At 55.0% G+C, this 20,413-nt stretch overlaps 1 protein-coding gene across 1 annotated transcript in view; it reads left to right on the top strand.

Moving 5' to 3' along the window:
• The first annotated feature begins 963 nt into the window (after positions 1–963).
• ASIC3 (acid sensing ion channel subunit 3) overlaps positions 964–20,413 on the top strand; it is a 24,347-nt gene continuing 4,897 nt past the window's right edge. Inside the window, exons 1-5 of the mRNA XM_087712276.1 lie at positions 964–1,538; positions 17,449–17,599; positions 19,086–19,213; positions 19,333–19,483; positions 20,254–20,310. Coding sequence (XP_087568402.1) covers positions 978–1,538; positions 17,449–17,599; positions 19,086–19,213; positions 19,333–19,483; positions 20,254–20,310 — 1,048 coding nt within the window. The 5' untranslated portion in view covers positions 964–977. The remainder of the gene's footprint in view (positions 1,539–17,448; positions 17,600–19,085; positions 19,214–19,332; positions 19,484–20,253; positions 20,311–20,413) is intronic.

Raw genomic sequence — 20,413 nt, 5'->3', positions numbered from 1 at the left:
GAAAGAAAGAAAGAAAGAAAGAAAGAAAGAAAGACAGACTGGTGTAGGGAGGGGGTCCTTGGTGCTCTCTGACCTAGGCGGTTTCCTTGCAGAGGTTGGCAGAGGGAAGATCAGCTGGCTGGGTGATTTAGGGGCAGAGTCCTTCTCTCTCAGCCCGGCCCGCCTCACAGGGCTGTTGTGGGGGGGGGGGGAACGCCTGTAGGATTTGTTCCCTGTCTTGAGGGTTTCATAGAAAGAATAAACGGGGGGAATGAATGAATGAAGGCTGGTAGGTAGGAGACTGAACAGACCCTTGTCTCAAATGGAATCAGGTTTCCTGCTTGAGGAGGGGGCTGGACTAGAAGACCTCCACGGTCCCTTCCAGCTCCATTCTGACTGATTGAAGCTCTGCCTCCCGCTTCCCCACCCCCCCGCGCCCCCGCCTCCACTCCGACGCCCGACGCTGCCGGTGCTTAGGACCCAGGAGGTGGTGGGGGCTCGCTGGGAGGAGGGAGGGCTGGATGGCTGCGGGGAGGGGGGGCTGAAGGGGGCCGGGAAATCAGCGGCGGCCCCCTCCCCACCCCTCGGAAAGACAAGGAAGGCAGCGAGCGAACGGCTGGAGCAGGCAGGCGTGGAGGGCCGTGGGCTTCCCCGGGCGAGCTGCTGCCTGCTCGCCTCCACGCTTGCCCGCAGCTCTGCTCTTCTGCGCAGCCGGCGGGGTGGGCTGCTCCTCCGAAGCTTCTCGGGGGTCGCTTGGCCCGGCCGGGGGTGGGGTGGGGGGTGGCCCCCCTCCTCAGCCCCCTCCTCCAAGGCGGGCTCGGGGGGGGTGTCGTGGGATGGCGAGAGAGGAGCCGGCGGGCCGGGAAGCATGGGCGTGGGGCGGGGGAAGGCTGGCAGGTTGAGTCGGGGGGCGTCCGGGGGAGGAGGAGGAGGAGGGGGCGGCCGCTGAGAGGAGGAGGAGGAGGAGGGGTGCGCCCCCTCCCCGGGAGAGGCGCGTGATGTACGGGGAGCGGCCCTGCAGCCCCCTGGGTGGGGAGCGCCGGGCGTCCAGCCTCCAGATGTTCGCCGGGACGTCCTCCCTGCACGGGGTGAGCCACATCTGCGCGGCCGGCTCGCTGTCCCTGCGCCGGGCGGTGTGGGCGCTGTTCTTCGTGGGCTCGCTGGCCCTGCTGGGGCTGGTGTGCGCGGAGCGCGTGGGCTACTTCTTCACCTTCCCGCGGGTGACGGCCGTGGACGAGGTGGCGGCGCCCAACCTCACCTTCCCGGCCGTCACGCTCTGCAACCTCAACGCCTTCCGCTTCTCCCAAATCACGCGCAACGACCTCTACCACGCGGGGCAGCTGCTGGCCCTGCTGGACGGCCGCGCCGAGGTCCGCGGAGCCCCCTGGGCCGACCCGGAGACCCTGGCCGCCCTGCGGGACAAGGCCGACTTCAGGGGCTTCAAGGCGCGGCCCTTCGACATGGCCGAGTTCTACAACCGGACGGGCCACGACCTGCGCGAGATGATCTGGCACTGCCGCTTTCGCGGGGTCGCCTGCAGCGCCCGCAACTTCACCCTGGTGAGTGGCAGCCTGGGGGGGGGCTGGAGGGGCGGGGGTCCCGGGACTGGAATTTGGGGTGGGGGGCTGCGGGAAAGGTCTCCCAGGCCGACCCCCCCTCCCCTTTCTCGGCTTGGACAGTCCTTGCAGTCCTCAAATTAAGAGCCCCAATTTAGGTCACTAAGCGAGACATTGGAAAGTGTTGATGAATCCTCCTTGCCCCGTTGGTGAAGGGAATCTGGGCAGCTTTTCAACCAATCGCAGCAGGGTTGTTAAATGAAGCGCCCCCTCTCCCCGTTGCCTCTGCTTGTGGGTGGGGAAGGGAATGATGGGGAGGGGTGCCATGGCTGGAACCATAAATCCTGGCGCAACCCCCCCCCATCCCACATGCTGGACAGTCCTTGTGGTCCTCAACCTACGACCCCAAATTTTGGTCCCTAAGCGAGACGTTGGGAAATGTTAATGAATTGCCGTGCCCACTCAGTGAAGGGGGAATCTGGGTGGCCATTCAATCAGCTGCAAGGTCGTTAAGTGAGGCGGGCTTCTCCATCCCCTCAGAAGGGGAATTGCGTGACACCCCCCCTCAGGCGGTGGAATCGGAAACAGCGGCGGAGCATCTGAATTTTTTGATCGCAGGACTCCCGGGGGAGGGGATGCTGCAACGGTCATAAGGGTGAGACATGATCCTTTGGGGGGGGGGCGTCGTAACTTCAGTCGATAAGCGAGCGGTCTTAAGTCAAGAACTATTTGCATTTGTCTCTGGGCTGCTCAGGGGGAGGTGCAGAATTGTGGGCCAGATGGGGGCCACTGAGAGCGAGAAATGGGGAGAATTGAGGGAGGAGCCTGGAGGAAGGGGGGGCGCCCCCCTCCCCCAATTCTGGCACCTTCCTGGAAGGGGAGCCTCTCCCTCCTGCGGTCCTGCCAGGCCACGAGTGAGTGGGCATCTCCGTGGTGGGAGGGGGGAGGAGCCCAGAAGCCTCTGTGAGGTCAGCAGGAAGGAGGAGAGGGGGGCTGGAAGCCCCCTCCTCCCCAAAGGAAGGAACCCATTCTCCCTGAGAAGTGGGGGTCTGCTTAAGCCTTGGACCCCCACTTTTCCCAGCCAAGAGGAGAGGGGGGCAGCAGCCCCCGCCACCTTCAGGCCTCATCAGTGAGCACAAGACCCTTCACGACCGAGCCCCAAAGGGGGGTTCTTCACTTCCTGTGCCCCCCCCCCAATCTTTTTCTCCCCACTGCTCAGCCTTTGAGTGGCCGAGGAGCACCAGACCTGCCAGGCAGGGTTTTTCAGCCTCCCCTTCGGCCCAGGAGTCTCCCACCCCCACCCCCACCTGTCCAAAGGTTCCTGGGTGTGAGCCACCCACCCCCACCTGTCCAAAGCTCATCGGCTCAGCCACTCTGCCAGGCCTAACCGCCGGACACTGCGCTGGATTCTTAGGGCTGCCCTGCATATTTGAGGAGGGGTCCCTCTGGGATAGGCGCCGAGTCGGATCACAGGCTTTGAGGGTGGGTTTTGGGGGTCTCCTTCTGCTGGTAGGAAATAGCCAGCCCCTGCCCGTCCCCTCCGGCACCTGGGGGTGCCATGAATGACTGGTTTTTTTTCCTTTTTTGGTTATGTCTCGCCCCCTTTTGTGAGCCTCTGCCCAAATGGGGAAGGGGCTGATAGCCCAGGCGTGAGCCGAGGGGGGTGGGGGTATCCCACTTTGGAAGCTGTGGAGGGCAGGCTGGAAGTGGGGGCTCCTCTGGAAGAGGTGGGGCGTCTCCCCCTCCCTTCAAACCCCACCGTGCTGCTTCTCCGCAGAGCTCCAATCGGTCGGAGGACTGGGCTGGAGGGGATGGGGTATATCGTACGGACGAACCTCCAGGCTCAGGAACAGTCTACCCCTCTTTAGCAGGGGATGCTTCGTGCGGCACCGGAGTGGGTTGGGCACCGCACCGATCACCCCTTGCCAACGGGAATCCTGGACAGATGGCATTCCTGCAGGCGCGAAACTGGCGGGATCTTTTGGAGCATCTCTTGAGTTCCCATTCCGGCATTGCTGGAAGATTCTTCCCGGCCTCCTTGGAATCCCCCCCCCCCACTTTGGCACCCGCTCCAGTCACTCTTCTTGGGTTGTCTGTTGCCATGGCGATCTTCCCATCTTCGGAGGCAGCGGAGCCGGTTGCCATGGCAGCCTCTCTCGGGTGGGATAAGGGCCTTCCTGCTTCCACCACCACCCCCCCCCCCGGCTTTTAATCCTCTGAGGTTTTTAAGAAGAGGCTGGATGGACAGGCACTTCGCTGAAATGGTATTGCAAGGGGCTGGACTAGATGACCTCCAAGGTCCCCTTCCAGGCTCGATTCTGATCTTGATCCTGGCCCACTGGGGATGGGAGCATCCTCTGCACAGCTGCAGCTTCCTTTCCCTGAATGCCTGCAGGGTTACATTGCTCTCTTCCGCTGGGTTGCCCCTCCCTCCTCCTCCTCCTCCTCCTCCTCCTCCTCCTCCTCCTCCTCCTCCTCCTCCTCCATCCTTTGTGGCCAGAGGTGTGGAGCATTAAGGGTACCACTCCTTTCATTCTGGCCAGCCATTCCCAGTCATCAACCCACCCACCCCCGTAAGGTCCCACCCTCGCTTCCTTGCCCTGGGCCTCCCCTCCCTTCTTCCCAAGGGGCCTCCTTTCCTGCCTGCCCTAAAAGTGGAGCCACTTGGTCAGCCCTCCAAACTCCTCCCATTGAAGGTTTGGGGGGGGGTCTCTGGGGACTCAGGGGGAGCCCAAGCGAGGGCTTCTCGGGGGGCCTCAGCCCCATTGCTGTAGAACAGAACAGCAGGGCGCCAACACTCCACGCAGGAGAGCCGTGGAGGCGTCCTTGTGGCTGGAGAAGGGTCCTTGTGGGTGAACCGTGGCCGGTGGCATCTGAGGGTCGTGGTGCCCATCCACCCCGATTCCAGTGCCGCCTCTTGGCTGTGCTGAGAAGGTCCTGGAATGGCGCCTGGGGGCTCCGTTGTCAGAGAGAGAGAGAGGGGGAACCCTGTGGAGTGGGGGGTTTTTCTAAGCCTTGGCAGCCTTTCAGGCGCTGGAGGTCTTCAAAGGCGCCAGGGCAGTGGTGGAATCTTATTTTTTTTTACTACAGGTCCTGGGGGCGTGGCTTGGTGGGTGTGGCTTGGTGGGGTCATGTGACTGTGTAGTCATGTAACTAGGGGATCAAGACAGAAACTCACTTTAACAATGTCCTGCTGGAGCAGGGTTGGACTAGATGACCTCCAGGTCCCTCCCAGCCCTGGGTTATCCTCAGAAGCTGCGCCTAGTGCCAGGTTTGTAGTCCTTCCTTCCTCTCCTTTTTCTCTCTCTCCCTCCCTCCCTTTCTTTATTCTTTCTTTCTTTTCTCCTTTCTTTCTTTCCCTCTCTCTCTTTCTTTCTCAGTGCCCCCCCCAGCCCCCTGTTTTGGGCCTCACAGGCTTCAGGGAAGCCTGCTGGGAGCAAAAATGGACCCCTCACCCCCCCCTCTTTTCTGGAGAACCAGTAAGAAAAATGCTTAAAAGGTTTTTAAAAAGAAAAACTTCCGAAGCTCAGGTGCCATCTGCGGATTGTCCGAACGGATTTTGTTAAAAAACTTTTTTTAGTATTTTTTGCTACCGGTTCTTTGAACCGATAGCATATTTTACTTCCCCTGATCTGCCACAATCGTTCTGGCTCCGTGGGCCGGTGGGGAGGGAGGGGATGGGTCCGGGGTGAGCTCACGCACATACGCAGCTCCGTTTCTCACCCAAATACAGCTGGGTACGTGCCTCGCCTGCCACTTCTGCGGCCTGTGGATCATGGGCTGTGGATCATGGGCTGTGGATCATGGGCTGTGGATCATGGGCTGCAGCCCGGGGGTGGTGGACCAAGCCATGCCACGCCCACCAAGCCACACCCACAGAACCGGTAGTAAAAAATATTGGAATACCGCCACTGATAGGAGATGGGAGAAGGTTGCTGATTGACAGGGAGGATGGAGGGGACCTTCGGTATCTCTAGTGGATCCTGTACATGAGAACACGAAGCATGAAATAATTCCACTCCTGCAGCACAGCAGCCAGGCAAAAGGTTGGGCCAACTCCGATTGCCTGATGGTTTACGGAGGAGATGGTGCTAAAACACGCCCCCCCCAACTGATGCCTCTTTGTCACTTCACACACACCTCTGGGACTCAGGTGTCAGTCTGGCTGCTTCCTCATCAGTCTGGCAAATCCAGTTCACCCCCACAAGGAGGCCGAGGCAGGGCGGGAGGCAGCCGGGTGCTCCGATGTGTACCCATGTGTGTCCTCCTCACTGCTGCATGCAGAACTCTGGGCGGGGATTCCTTGAGGTCTAGTGTCATGCCCTAGGGTGAAAGAGAGAGATGGGAGAGAGGGAGAAAGATGGGAGGGAGGGAGAAAGAGATGGGAGGGTGGGAGGGAGGGAGAAAGAGAGAGAGAGAAAGAGAGAGGTGGGAGGGGTAGAGGGAGAGAGAGAAAGAGAGATGGAAGGGGTAGGGGGAGAGAGATGGGAGGATGGGAGAAAGAGATAGAGAAAGATGAGAGAAAGAAAGATGGGAGGGAGGGAGAAAGAGAGAGAGGAGGGAGGGAGAAAGAGAGAGGGAGAAAGATGGGAGGGAGGGAGAAAGAGAGAAAGAGAGAGAAAGAGAGAAGTGGGAGGGGTAGAGGGAGAGAGAGAGAAAGAGAGATGGGAGGGATAAGGGAGAGAAATGGGAGGGAGGGAGAAAGAGAGAGATGAGAGAGAGGGCGGGTGGGAAGGAGAGGGAGAGAGAGTTACCTGTTTCCCATAGAAAAGAAAACACCTGGAGTGAGTGGCGTTGAGTTGGCCACTCCCACCCAGATTTTGTGGCTCCTGATGTTTTGCTTTCTGTGGGAAACGGGTCCAAATGGCTCGTTGAGTGTTTAGGGTTGCCGACCCCTGGCCCAGCCGTTGAAAAAGTCTCTCTCGAGTAGCTGAGGAAGGTTGAATAAGCTGCATTTCCTCAGCTGAAGGCGGGAAACATTCTCCCAGGCAGAGCTGTAGCTGGGCCACGCCCCTCCCTGGGCAAATAAGACCTGCTCTCTTCCATACGTCTCTTCCGTGCCCAGCAGTGTCTGGCGTGGACATGCTGTGCCCTCCCGCAGGGCCTTGGCTGGGAACCGCCGAATATTTCCTCCCCAGCTGCGGGGTGACCCGGTTGTCCACACCGTCCCTTTGCCCAGGCCTTGGTGGAACGTCGACCCACAACAGGCCGGCGATGGTCCAATCTCCAATCTGCATTTGCGGCAGAGAGAAGCGGGCTGGCTTGGCCTGGCCGTTTCTGATCTTCCAACCATGGAGTGCTGCCCTCCTGCCATCGGCTGGCATATCGTCCTCCGGGCTTTGTGCGGAGGTTGCGTGGACCCTGGCTAGCCTCTTCTGGGAGCTGGTGGGAAGGGGTTCTGCTCAATGCCCTGGGCCTCCGGTGCTTCGGGGTACATCAGGGTGAAGGTGAGGGATGCGTCAGTACCGGCTACACCGGGGAACTTTCTGCCCCAGGTGGCTAAACCGCTTTGGTGTTGCACACAGGTACAGCCAGATCACCGCGCTGGCTGAGGAAATCTTAGATGCCTAGCTGCAATGGGCTGTGCCAACGCCAAGAGTCCCCCAACCATCCTAGAGTACCTTCCTTCTCAAGCTCCGTACATGGCCCCGTCTCCTTGGTCCGATGAGCAGCCCAAATGAGATGGATGCTTGGAGAACCGGGCAGCAGCGGGGACTCCTGGTCTAGCAGAACCCCCCTTGCCAGCACTGGTGGGGCAGAGGAGGTGACTGCTTGGTCAGAAAAGGGGAGCAGAGGTCTCCCACGAATTTCAACGCACCCCACTCCCTTGAGTTCAAGCAGTACTGCACAGTGCTCACCACTATGCCAGACAGACACAGGCTTTGAGGGAGGAGCGGCTTCCCAGCCAGGGGACTGCCGGCATCCTTTAGTGCGCCTTGCTGCTTACCTCCTTTCGTTGCTCCCACCTGACAAGGGAGGTGTCATGATCCAGCCCCTCCCTCCACCAGGACTGGCATCGCCTGACTCCAGGTTTGACACACGATCCTCCTGGCGCAGCGGAGAGAAGTGACAGCATCCCAGCAGCACAAAGCAAACCAAGACGAGGGCAATGGAGGCTCGGGAGAGCGAAGCAGCCCCCAACATCGTGGCTTTTGCCAGCCGATGTTCCTTGCACGGCATTGGCCACGTCTTCTTGGTGGGGCCGCTCACGCCACGCCGCGCTGCCTGGGCAGCGGCTGTCCTGGCCGCCCTGGGGGTAGTTTTGTATCAGGTGGGCGAACGGGTTCAGTATTACGCAGAGTACAATCACATCACTGCGCTGGACGAAGGAAAGAGCCGGCGGCTCACCTTCCCAGCCGTCTCGTTCTGCAACGTCAACCGTATCCGGAGGTCCAGGCTGACCCCCAACGACCTGCACTGGGTGGGTCGGGAGCTGCTGGGCTTGGAGCTGTCCGATTACCCGGCGTACGGCCGAGCCTTGGGCTGGCTTGACCCAGAGGCCTTCCGGACCTTCCCCAGCAGGAGTTTCAGCCTTCACGAATTCGTGGACCGGACCAGCCACAGCTTGGAGGACATGCTGCTAGACTGCCGCTTTGGGAACCAGCCCTGTGACGCCAAGAACTTCAGCCCCGTGAGTGCCCCTCGCTCCTGCTCCGGGGCCACCCCTTGGCTGCAGTGCCACCCCCGCCTCTTGTTCTGAGTGCCAGGCGACTGGAGCTGCTATGCCCCTCTTCAGCCATGGGGAGTCAGCCCCTGGCACGCTGCCAGGACCAAAAGTCCACCGCAAGGGTCTGGGAGAGCCAGCGGCCCCTTCCTCTCCCCACGGCAGAAAAGCTAGAACTCCTAACTTGGAAAGTGCCCTCCCCTTGGTAGCAGAGATGGGGGTGGGCGGGCTAAGCCCCCTGGCCCTGGGCTCCACACCTGACCGTCAAGGGGAGAACGGAGGGGGAGGGAATTGTACATCCAGATGCCCAGAGACATGATGGAGTGGCACAGGTAGTCAGGAATTGCTGGGTGCTTCCCTGGTGCCCCAGTGAAGCTCAGCGCCCCAAAATCTTTCCCAGCCCTCTTTTTTCCTCCAAATGCTGGGCAAAGGTGGCCACAAGGGGGTCTCCATGGGTGCTAAGAAACAGCGTCGGGGCTGGCTGATGGCGGCAGCCATCGCCCACCCTGTTCCTCCTCTTTCCTCCCAAAGGACACTCAGTTTACACCCGGGCACTACGTCGGCTACGTCAGCTGTATCTGGAGGAGGCTTATGCCAAGTCAGCACAATCTGATCCGGCCGGCAGAGAGGCTGACAGGGAGGAGGGGGTTGGCACAGTTCAATATCACATCACTGCCTCCATTTGGGGGGCTGGGTAAGAAGGAACCCTGAGGCCACCTAGCCCAGCCCTTCCGTGCCTCCTTAATCTACCCAGCCTGGGTTTTTGAGCTTCACAGGGCACAGGTAGTGCAGAATGCCCACCGGTCAGAAATACCTGGTGCCTTGCCTGAGTCTACTCGCCAGGTGCCCCCCTTCCCTCCCTCCTTCCAAGAGCCAAGGTGGCGCAGTGGTTAAATGCAGCACTGCAGGCTACTGCTAGATCAGCAGGTCAGCGGTTCAAATCTCACCGGCTCAGGGTTGACTCAGCCTTCCATCCTTCCGAGGTGGGTAAAATGAGGACCCAGATTGTTGGGGGCAATATGCTGACTCTCTGTAAACCGCTTAGAGAGGCCTGAAAGGCCTATGAAGCGGTATATAAGTCTACTGCTATTGCTATTGCTTCCCCACGCTAAGAAGGGAAGCTCTAATTCAGGTTTTGTAGCAAACGTCCGTCTGCCTCTGCAGAAACGAGGAGGCCGGACCCCGTGTCGAATCCACAGGCGTATCTCAAAGAACAATTGTGCCAGTACAGGGACATCTGGGGAAGGAACGGCGAGCGGAAGCGAAGTGAAGGACTGCGGTGGAAGGAAGACTCGGCAAGTGGACAGAGTTCCTCTCCGGACAAGGAAAGCGTGGAGATTGCCACAAGCACTCCAGACAGTGGCTCCTCACAAGGGGGTTCAAAGACAGTGATCGCTGGTGGGCTTAAAGCTCTGAGAGACAGGAGATCTTTCTGCTCAAAGCTTCTGTCACACCCCCGTCAGAGCCTGAATCTGCGGACAAAGACGGGGGCCGGCTTTGTTGGCTTCAGAGGAAAATGGGGAGGGACAGGCCGAGTCAGGCCAGGGCCTTTCAAGATTGGGACGGCTTGTAGGCAGGGAAGGATGACCAAGAGAGGCTAAGCGGGGAAGACGAGAGACAGCTCAGGCGAGGAGCAAGGACCACCCGCTCCTGATCCAAGAGCACAGAGAGTGGAGAGAAGGCGAGAACAGTGCCGGCTGACCCAACTACTTGGGAGGAGAGCGCCCTTCCCCTCTTCACAAGGCACACCTGGGGGCTGAGACTTCAGGAGAAGCTGTGGGGAGGGGTCTCTGTCAGGAACAAACACTGAATTCATGGAGTTTGATTGCGGTGGCCGACGGTTGAAGTTTCCTGCTTTCTTCCTGGCTTCCTGGACTCCCCGACTGGCCCTACTGGATTTCTTGCTTTGCAGCCGTGGTGCTCACGGCGTTGGGCTGGACTACTTGCAGCCGCGCGAGCGATCGTGGGTGCACCTCGTTTCACCCATGTAACACCTATCCTCCGCAAGCTGCACTGGCTGCCTGTTGATCTCCAGGTGCGCTTCAAGGTGCTAGTTGTCACCTACAAAGCCCTTCATGGTATTGGATCTGGGTACTTGAGAGACCGCCTACTGCCAATTACCTCCACTAGACCGATTAGATCCCACAGACTAGGCCTCCTCCGAGTCCCATCAGCCGGGCAATGTCGACTGGCAACTACCCGGAGGAGAGCCTTCTCTGTGGCTGCTCCGACCCTCTGGAACGAGCTCCCCGTGGAGATTCGAACCCTCACCACCCTCCAGACCTTCCGCATAGCCCTTAAAACCTGGCTGTCCCGACAGGCCTGGGGCTAAAGACTTCAACCCCGCCCGAATTGTATGAATGTTGCGTTTTTTTAACGATGTACTGTTTTATGTGTGTATTTTTGTCTTGTACTCCCCTCCCCCTTGGATTGTGAGCCGCCCTGAGTCCCCCCAGGGAAAAAGGCGGCATATAAATAAAATAATCCTAATCCTAATCCTGATGGAGAAGGGTGTGTGTGTGTGTGTGTGTATGATCATTTTGCTCTGGTATTTGCCAGAAACATGGGAGTGTTTGGGGAAATTTGGAGCAATAAAGAAACGGTTTGAACTGCCAGCTGCCGGTGTGGCCTCTGTGCTGTGCCCGAGGTCATCACAGCTTCTCGGTTTATGGATGCCAGTTCACATACTTCCCTTTTCTAAATGGTTTTTTTAAATTGCTTCTTAAGGGCTTCTTCAACAATCAGGAATCTTTGGATCAAGGCAGTGAGTTTCCTTTGAGTCTTCACAAAAGAAGTTTCAAAACAGACCTTTCAACCTTTCTTCTTTTGGAAGAAACAGCCAATAAGAGTTTTTTCAAGCTTATATAGTTTTTTTCAAGTTTTTATAGTTAAATAGTGTGTGTGTGTGTGTGTGTGTGTGTGTGTGTGTGTGCGCGTGCATGCGTGCTGATAAATAAATAAAGGGAGACTATAAATATGCATGAACAGTGAGGCACTTGGGTGTCACACATTCTAATACAAATAGCACTAATAAAATTAATCATAATTATTACATTCAATAAACTCATATATTTCTAGCAATAATATACAATTATACTAGATTACAATCCATCATCATTCAATTATTCCATGGTGTATCTTGTGATTACTTTTATTAAAGTGTATACGCTGATATTCCCTCTACTCTTGTTCCTATCGCTTATTCTAGCTTTTGATCACATCACATTTTGTTTAAAAAAAGCTATTTGTCTATCCTAACTTCTAATCATGTCATCCACCTAAAAGGGAAAAAGGGGGAGAAGGGAGAGAGAGAGAGAAGGGAGAGCAAATCAAAAGAACAAACAGAAGGATCATCCATCCATCATCTACAGCCCGCTTCAGTATTTTAATGCGATGCTTTTAGAAGAAAGAGAGAAAGAAGGAAAAGCAAATCAAAACAATAAAAAAAGAAAAATCATCCATCCATCTTCTCTTGCCCGCTTCAATACTTTTGATTGCTTTGCCTTTTCTACTGACTTTCCTCCCCAATTCCTCTCTTCGATCTTTATCTCTAACTTCATCTGCTTCTTGACTCTTCAGTCTAAGCACTTCTCCGTCCTCTGCCCAGTTCCTGGGTTTTCTCCTCCGCCTCCCCGTCTCCCTTTCAAACGGATCTTCCAACTCTCTTGATACCTCCCCCCCCCCGATTTAATTCATCAGTCACTGTTATTTCCATTGCTATCTTTCTCTTTGTCTTCTTCATCCTTCATGTCTACTGAGGACTCCTCCCTTCCTTGAGTGGTCGGCCTTCACTCATCACCCCTTGAATAGTTTTTTTCCTTCCCCCCCCCATAATCTCATTGAATCCTTTCTCCATGACGTCCTTTGTATTTTGAAAAAAGTATGTCCATCCCCTGCAAAGTTCCACTCATTTCTCCTTATAAAATACCTTATTTTGTTTTAGGAGATTCAACTTTCGTGCAACTGTCCAAAAAGTATTTACTCAGTCCTTAAATTCCCCTTCAGGGGGTGTATTTTCAGTTCCCCTTAGATAGTCCCAGGGGTCGTCAAAAGCCTCTTTCCACCCCTTTTACATGTTCAATGATCTTGCATGGCATTCAGGTGTCCCCTTTGATTAAACAGTTTCTTCCCCATTTTTATATTTTGGGGTCTCCCCTAATCATGAAATGGCTAACAAAATTCCAATATATGTATGTATGTATATATGTATGTATGTATGTATGTATGTATGTATGTATGTATGTATGTATGTATATTCAAATCCCAGTAAGGGTATGGCTAGCTGATGAGAGCTAAATAGCTTGAAATAGATCTATACTAGTCTCCCTTTATTTATTTAGAGAGAGCCGAGGTGGCGTAGTGGTTAAATGCAGCACTGCAGGCTACTTCAGCTGACTGCAGTTCTGCAGTTTGGCTGTTCAAATCTCACCGGTTCAGGGTTGACTCAGCCTTCCATCCTTCCGAGGTGGGTAAAATGAGGACCCGGATTGTTGTTGGGGGCAATATGCTGACTCTGTAAACCGCTTAGAGAGGGCTGAAAGCCCTATGAAGCGGTATATAAGTCTGCTATTGCTATTGCTAACTGCTATTTATCAGCACAAATGCAACACACACAGTTTTTTGTATAGGTGTAGTTTTCCCTTTCGTCAGTAGGTGGCGCTCTCCACTTAAATTTCAGTCTTGCTGCTGTTTGCTTATAAAACAATGTTAAATGATAAATGCCAATAAGACTTTTGATTGGGAAAATCACAACATTTGGACGAAGAGTCCACGAATGGATCTGAAATAAGATTTTGCAAATTTAACCGTCCCAATCGTTTGTCATCATCTTCTTTTAACCACCCCATAATCCTTTGCTTTGGGGTGGAGTCTGGGCAGCTGAATGGAGCTGTTTATTGGCCAGATGCCCTTCCTGTCGCCCATGCGGAGGTTTCTTCTGCGCCCAGGGAGGAAAATATCTTAACCGTCACAATCTTTCCCTGTGGGAAAATGCTTTTTTATTATTTAAAAAAAAATCTCTTAAAAACAGAATAAAAGGAGACTTTGAAGGTCAGACATTGGAGGAAATTGGGAATCCAAGGAATTCCATCTTACACTTAGAGGAGACGGAAGTTGACGCTGGACTCGCAGAATGAAGTAAAGCATTTAAACGTGGGACATATCGAAGGGTGTTTTTTGAACCCTGGATTGGAAAGTTAATTTTAACCGCGTCAGCCTCTATCGATGGGTTCAAACATGGATTTAAAGATGATTCTCATACAAGAATCAAAGACGCCACGCTGGACCCACAAAAGAAATCAACGGGTGTCTTAATGAATAAAAGGAATGCACAAATACAGACTAAGATTTAGATGATTTCCCGATATTGGATTTAGGAAAGAGGATTATAGCAGTAAAAGAATTTGCAGGGCAGGGCTGAGGATTACATCCAGTTTCTAGCGGACAAAGTTGCTCGGTTTCGGTCGGACTTCGACTCCAATCTTGCAGAACCAGCCGAGACACAGGGGGATAATCTGGTAGGCCATCGCTGGGTTGAGTTTCAGGATGTTGCCCCTGAGGATGTGGACAAGGCCATGAGGGCTGTGAGTGCCTCCACATGTGCACTGGACCCGTGTCCCTCCTGGCTGGTTGCTAACAGCAGGGAGGTGACACGGGGCTGGATCCAGGCGGTTGTTACCGCCTCCCTTCGGGAGGGGGTCTTTCCCCCCGCTCTTAAGGCGGCGGTGGTGAGACCCCTCCTGAAGAAACCATCTTTGGATCCAGCCGTTCTTAACAATTATCGTCCAGTCTCCAACCTCCCCTTTGTGGGGAAGGTTGTTGAGAAGTTGGTGGCCTTTCAGCTCCAGCGGTCCTTGGAGGAAGCTAGCTATCTCGACCCCTTCCAGTCCGGCTTCAGACCCGGTTACAGCACAGAAACCGCTTTGGTCGCATTGACCGATGATCTCTGGAGAGCCAGGGATGGAGGCCATGCGTCCATCCTGGTTCTCCTTGACCTCTCAGCGGCTTTCGATACCATCCACCATGGTATCCTTCTGCGACGACTGCGGGAGGTGGGGGTGGAAGGCACTGTTTTGCGGTGGTTCTCCTCTTACCTCTCAGACAGGTCGCAGTCGGTGTTAGTTGGAGGGCAGAGATCGACCCCTAGGCCCCTAACATATGGGGTGCCGCAGGGTTCGGTCCTGTCCCCCCTACTTTTCAACATCTACATGAAACCGCTGGGCGAGATCATTCGGCGGCACGGGATAAAATACCACCAGTATGCGGACGATACGCAGCTGTATCTGTCCGCCCCGTGCCAACTCAATGAAGCGGTGGACGTGATGAACCAGGGCCTTGAAGCTGTTAGGGACTGGATGAGGGCTAACAAGCTTGTGCTCAACCCAGATAAGACCGAGTGGCTGTTGTGTTTCCCTCCCACTAATTTGGCAAATATTCCATCCCTCAGGCTGGGGGGTCAAACACTACGCCCCTCAGACAGGGTCCGCAACTTGGGAGTCCTCCTGGACCCACAGCTGACTTTTGAACACCATTTGTCAGCTGTGACCAGGGGGGCATTTGCCCAGGTTCACCTGGTGCACCAGTTGCGCCCCTACCTGAACCGGGAGGCTCTCACAACAGTCACTCGTGCCTTTGTGACCTCTAGGCTGGAGTACTGCAATGTGCTCTACATGGGGCTGCCCTTGAAGAGTATTCGGCGACTTCAGCTAGTCCAGAATGCGGCCGCGCGAGCGATTGTGGGGGCACCTCGCTTCACCCACATAACACCTATCCTCCGTGAGCTGCACTGGCTACCGGTCGATCTCCGGGTGCGCTTCAAGGTGCTACTTGTCACCTACAAAGCCCTTCATGGTAGTGGATCTGGGTACTTGAGAGACCGCCTACTGCCAATTACCTCCACGTGACCTATTAGATCCCATCGATTAGGCCTCCTCCGAGTCCCATCTGCCGGTCAATGTCGACTGGCAACTACGCGGAGGAGAGCCTTCTCGGTGGCAGCTCCGACCCTGTGGAACGATCTCCCCATGGAGATTCGTACCCTCACCACCCTCCAGACCTTCCGCACAGCCCTTAAAATCTGGCTATCCCGCCAGGCCTGGGGTTAAAGACTGTAACCCACCTGAATAGTATGAATGTTGTGCTTTTAATGATGTACTGTCCTATGTGTTAATTGTTTGTTTCCCCCCCTTTTCGAGTTGTAAGCCGCCCTGAGTCCCCCCAGGGAAAAGGGCGGCATATAAATAAATTACTCAATTACTCAATTACTCAATTGGTCAGAGGGGACGAAGGGAAAAAAAATGAAAGAAGTCAAGTTTTAGGGCATGATTTGAAGAGAGGAAAGATCAGGGTTGTTAAAAGTAAAAGGAAGGAATAGAAAGTTGGCTTATTTGGTCAAAGTTAAAAGAGAGATGCCGTTATCTCTGGTCACTCGTAATGGACTTTTGCTGACACAAGGAAGGCTTAAGGGTTTGTTTATAGATAAAGGATGAGATTTTTTGGGGGGGGGGGTCATTTTTTTGTATTTGAAGAGAAAGTGATTAGTTTCTAAAATATTTTTCTAGTTATGATGAACGGGAAGGTCGTTTCTATACATATTTTGTTCCTTTTCTTATGATATTCTTATTTTTTTCTGTTTTATCCTTTCCTGCTCTTCCTATTTTTTGTATTCTTTTAAAATTTGTATTAGGATTTGTCTTTTTAATTGTACATTTTAATAAATTGGTGTGTTGTTGTTGTTTTTTAAAAAGGTAAACTTTTGTGCAAACTTTCTGCCCCAAATCTTCCCTGGGCAGTGACCTATGAGGCCCCTTTCTTATCTTTGCTGCCGGGGGCCTGGAGGGCAGGAATTGGGCTTTACAAAGGGGTCTTTTAACAGTTTTCACACTTACGACTCATGGGATCGAAATTCAGCTGCTCGGCAACTGATTCACCATTACGACGGCTGCTGGTGTTGTGCAACCTTCCAACAAGCCAAGTCAAGGGGGAAGCCAAGTTCTCTAAAACCACTGTGTGACCAACAGGACAATGCCTGGGATTCGCTTAACAGCAGTGGAAAGGTCATAAAACAGAGCAGAGGTCACTTAAGAACCGTCTCGCTTAGTGGCAGAAATGTGGGGCGCAATCGTGCTGGTGGACTGGGGATTAAAGGGTGGCTCTTTGTCCTTCTGGGTGTTCATGGGCTGACTTCAACTGGCGGAAGGGTCCAGTCAGTGGGGAGTGGGCTGGGGGGGGCTGGAACTGGGGGAGGAGGCTAAAATAATGTAAATAAATAAGATAGATGGTCTATCCAGGGCCCCCAGCAGAGGAGCAGTGGTGGCCGGGGGGGGGGGGGGGGCTCCGGCGGCTTCAGAGTTTGGAAAACCATTGAAAGGAACAAGACCTGTGAGGAGGGGGCAGGAGGGCCCCCCCCAGCTCCACCGGGTTCCCCCAGGCGGGCAGCCTCGGTTGCAGAGATGGCTGATCTCTCTCTCTCTCTCTCTCTCTCTCTCTCCATCTCTTTCTCTTTCCACCTCTTTCTCTCCATCTCTCTATCTCTGTGTCCATCTCTTTCTCTTTTCTTTCTCTTTCTCTATCTCTTTCTCTCTTCCTCACTCTCCATCTCTCTCTCCCTCCTTCTCTCTCCATCTCGCTATCTTTTCATCTTTTTCTCTCCATTTCTCTCCCCATCTCTCTCTCTCTCCATCTCTCTCTCCCTCCTATTCTCTCCATCTCTCTATCTCTGTGCCCATCTCTCTTTCTCTCTTCCTCACTCTCCATCTCTCTCTCCCTCCTTCCCTCCCTCTCTTTGTAACTCTCTTGCCCTCTCCATCTCTCTCTCCCTCCTTCATCTCTCTATTTTTCCATCTTTTTCTCTCCATTTCTCTCCCCATCTCTCTCTCTCTATCTTTCTCTTTCCACCTCTTTCTCTCCCTCTATCTGTGTCCATCTCCCTCTCTTTCCATTTCTCTCTTCTCCATCTTTTTCTCTCCATCTCTCCCTTTTTCTCTCTCTCCCTCTCCATCTTTCTCATTCCACCTCTTTCTCTCCATCTCTCTCCATCTCTCTCTTCATCTCTTTCCATTTATCTCTTTCTCTCTTTCTCACTTTCCATCTTTTTCTCACTTCACCTTTGTCTCTCTCTCCATATCTCTCTCTCTCTCTCCTACAGACACACCTGCACACACGCAGTGCCAGGGCCCCTGGGTGCATTGCCATTCCTCCCCCTCCATGGGTCTGTCTCTCACTCTTCCCCCCCCCTTTTCCCCCCCGCAGACCTTCACCCGTCTGGGAAAATGCTACACGTTCAACTCTGGTGCCACCAGCTACCAGCTACTCACCACGGTGAAAGGAGGGACGGGAAACGGCCTGGAACTCATGCTGAACATCCAACAGGATGAGTACCTGCCCGTCTGGGGGGACACAGGTGAGTCTCCGGACTCCCCCCCCCCTTCCTGAGAACCTTGTGACCCTGTGGGCCGCAGCTCCCCCCCCTCCAAGAATGGCAGCCCAGAGGCTCCATTTTGCCTGTTGAGGGGGGGGGGAGTTTCATCCCAGGGGAGGGGGGCGAGTGCTGGTCTGCCCAAGGAGGGGAGTCTTTGTTGCTCAATACAGTCAGGTAGTGGGGGGGGGTCTCCAGGGGGGATGGTGGGCCAGCAGCCTCCTCCCTGGCCTGGGAGGGAGAAAGGGCATCATTAGTCGGGGCCAAGTGGACCCAGGACAGGAGCCTCTACAAGCAGGGCCCAGGAGCCCCTGTGGCAATGGGGAAGGGTCTCCCTCTTGACCAAGGAGAGACCCCTCCCCTCCCTCTCTGTGCGTTGTGGCAGACGAGATCTCCTACAAAAGCAGCATGAAGTTGCGAATCCACAGTCAGAACCAACGTCAGGGTTCCAAATAGCATCCAAAATTAAATCAGAGTCCGAGGCAAAGGATTCATCAAAGTCCCAATTGATGAAGAGAGCCATGTTGGCCCGTCTGGGAAAACCCGAATCTGAAAGCTTCCCGGTTTTCCCCACCCGGTTGAAAGTTGCCCCCACCCCCACAAGCCCATCATCCCATGGTCCAATCTCCCACTGCCACGCTGGCAGCTTCCACCCATTCAGTTCCGGTCAGGTGCAGAGAGAAAGGATGACCTTGGCTTCCCAGAAAGAATGTTGTTATGGCTACATAGCATCTGACTCCGTACAATCCCTCCCTCCCATTTCCCCCACCATAGAAAAATGCGTGGTGGAATGGTGGAAAGGGGGGGGGCTGGGATCCAGAGGAAAGCGGCGGTCCTGACAACCAGTTTGACTGGCTAAGATTGCAACCGAGATGAAAGTAGGTGATGCGAAAGAGGCTCCACTGGCTGGACGCATCAGAGAAACCGGCGGATGTTTTCATAAATAAGAGGAATAAATACAAATACGGACCGAGAGTCTGATGGGGGTGATTTCCCTATATTCCAGGGGTGTCAAACTCAGGGGCCCTGATGTGGTCGGATCCGGCCTGCGTGGCCAGCCCAGAAAATGTAAGGCCACTTTGACCCAGTCCACCCAGTCAGAAGAGGACACCTGCCAGCAGTTTGGGGAGTGGCGTCAACCTGGCCAGGCCCACCGTTGGCCACACCCACCCAGTCAGCCTCGCCCACCCAGCCCACCAAGGCCAACCCCAGCCCTGACGCCGCCCTGATTGAAATTGAGTTTGCCCCCCCCCCCCCCGCCCTGCTCTTTTGGATCTAGGAAATGGGCTTCTGAAAGCATTGAAACATGTTGTGAGAAGGGAGGAGGAAGAAAAAGGGAAGGAAGTGAAGTTTTAGGACGTTCTTGGGAGAGAGAAGATTGTTCAAAGGAAAAGGAAGGGATATAAAGCCGGCTTATTTGGTCGAGGTTAAAAGAGAGATGCTGTTCTCTCTCCCTCTCTGTGCCTTGCAGACGAGACCTCCTACGAAGCCGGCGTGAAGGTGCAAATCCACAGCCAGAGTGAGCCGCCTGCCATCGACCAGCTGGGCTTCGGAGTAGCCCCCGGCTTCCAGACTTTCGTGGCCTGCCAGGAGCAGAGGGTAGCCCGTGGAGGGACACGGGGTGGGGGAGGTGGGGGTGCCCCCTTCCTGTCCTCCCCATTCCCCGAATCTGGGGACCGGGTCCTGGGCTGACCCCGTCACCCTGCCTTTTCCCTCAGCTCTTCCACCTGCCGGCCCCCTGGGGGGACTGCCAGGCTAACCCCGCAGAGTCGGCCTTCTTCCCCAACTACAGCACCGCCGCCTGCCGGATCGACTGCGAGACACGCTACCTGGCGGAGAATTGCAACTGCCGTATGGTGCATATGCCAGGTCAGGGGGGGGGCAGGGGAAGGGAGGGGGGGCTGAGCCGAGCCCCTTCTCCGGGCCGAATCAGAATCGAACTGGAAGGGACCTCGGAGGTCTTCTAGTCCTGCCCCCTGCTCGAGCAGGAGACCCTGAGAAATCATAGAATAAGGGAAGGGACCTTGGAGGTCATCTAGTCCAACCCTTGCTCAAGCGGGAGACCCTTGACCCTTCCAGACAAATGGTTGTTCAGTCGATGGAGCACCCAAAACTTCTGGTGGCCAGCTGTTCCACTGGTTAATCGTCCCCCCTGTTAGGAAGTGTCTCCTTGATTCCAGGTGGCTTCTCTCCTGAATTAGTTTCCACCCATTGCTTCTGGTCCTGCCCTCGGGGGGCTTTGGAGAAGAGTTTGACTCCCCCTTCTTTGGGGCAGCCCCCCAAATATTGGAAGATGCCATCATCATGCCACCCTTAGTCCTCCCTACCCTCCTCATTAAATTAGACACGGCCGAACCCTGCAACTCCTCTTCCTCCCTTTGAGCCTTCGGGACCTTCAGCCCCTCCGTTGCCCTTCTCTGCACTTTCTCCAAGGCCTCTTTTCTGGGACCAGAATTGGACGCAGGGTCCCAGGGGTGGCCTTAGGCCTAAGGCCTTACACAGCGGCCGTTTCCCCGATTTGGGCTCCATGCCTCTGTTTATGCGACCGAGGATCTGTGTTCGCTTGTTCGGCCCACGGCAGGCAGTTCAGGGGATCAAGAGTTAGGACTCCGGCTGAACTTTCCTCTTCGCCACGACAGGCAACGCCAACGTCTGCACCCCGGAGCAGTACAAGGAATGCGCGGATCCCGCCTTGGGTGAGCAGGGACCAGGGGTGGGTTGCTCCCGGCGTTGCTGCCGCTGCGGTGGGCACAAAAATTTCATGCAGCAAGGTCGCTTCGTTCGTGCGCACGCCAGACG

Source organism: Thamnophis sirtalis, unplaced genomic scaffold, assembly GCF_051295495.1.
Source record: "Thamnophis sirtalis isolate CommonGarterSnake01/CBP01778 unplaced genomic scaffold, rThaSir2_p1.2 scaffold_4, whole genome shotgun sequence".
Classification (NCBI taxonomy): Eukaryota; Metazoa; Chordata; class Lepidosauria; order Squamata; family Natricidae; genus Thamnophis; species Thamnophis sirtalis.
The sequence above is the reverse complement of the archived record's forward strand: the minus strand, read 5'-3'. Positions and strand labels throughout refer to the sequence as shown.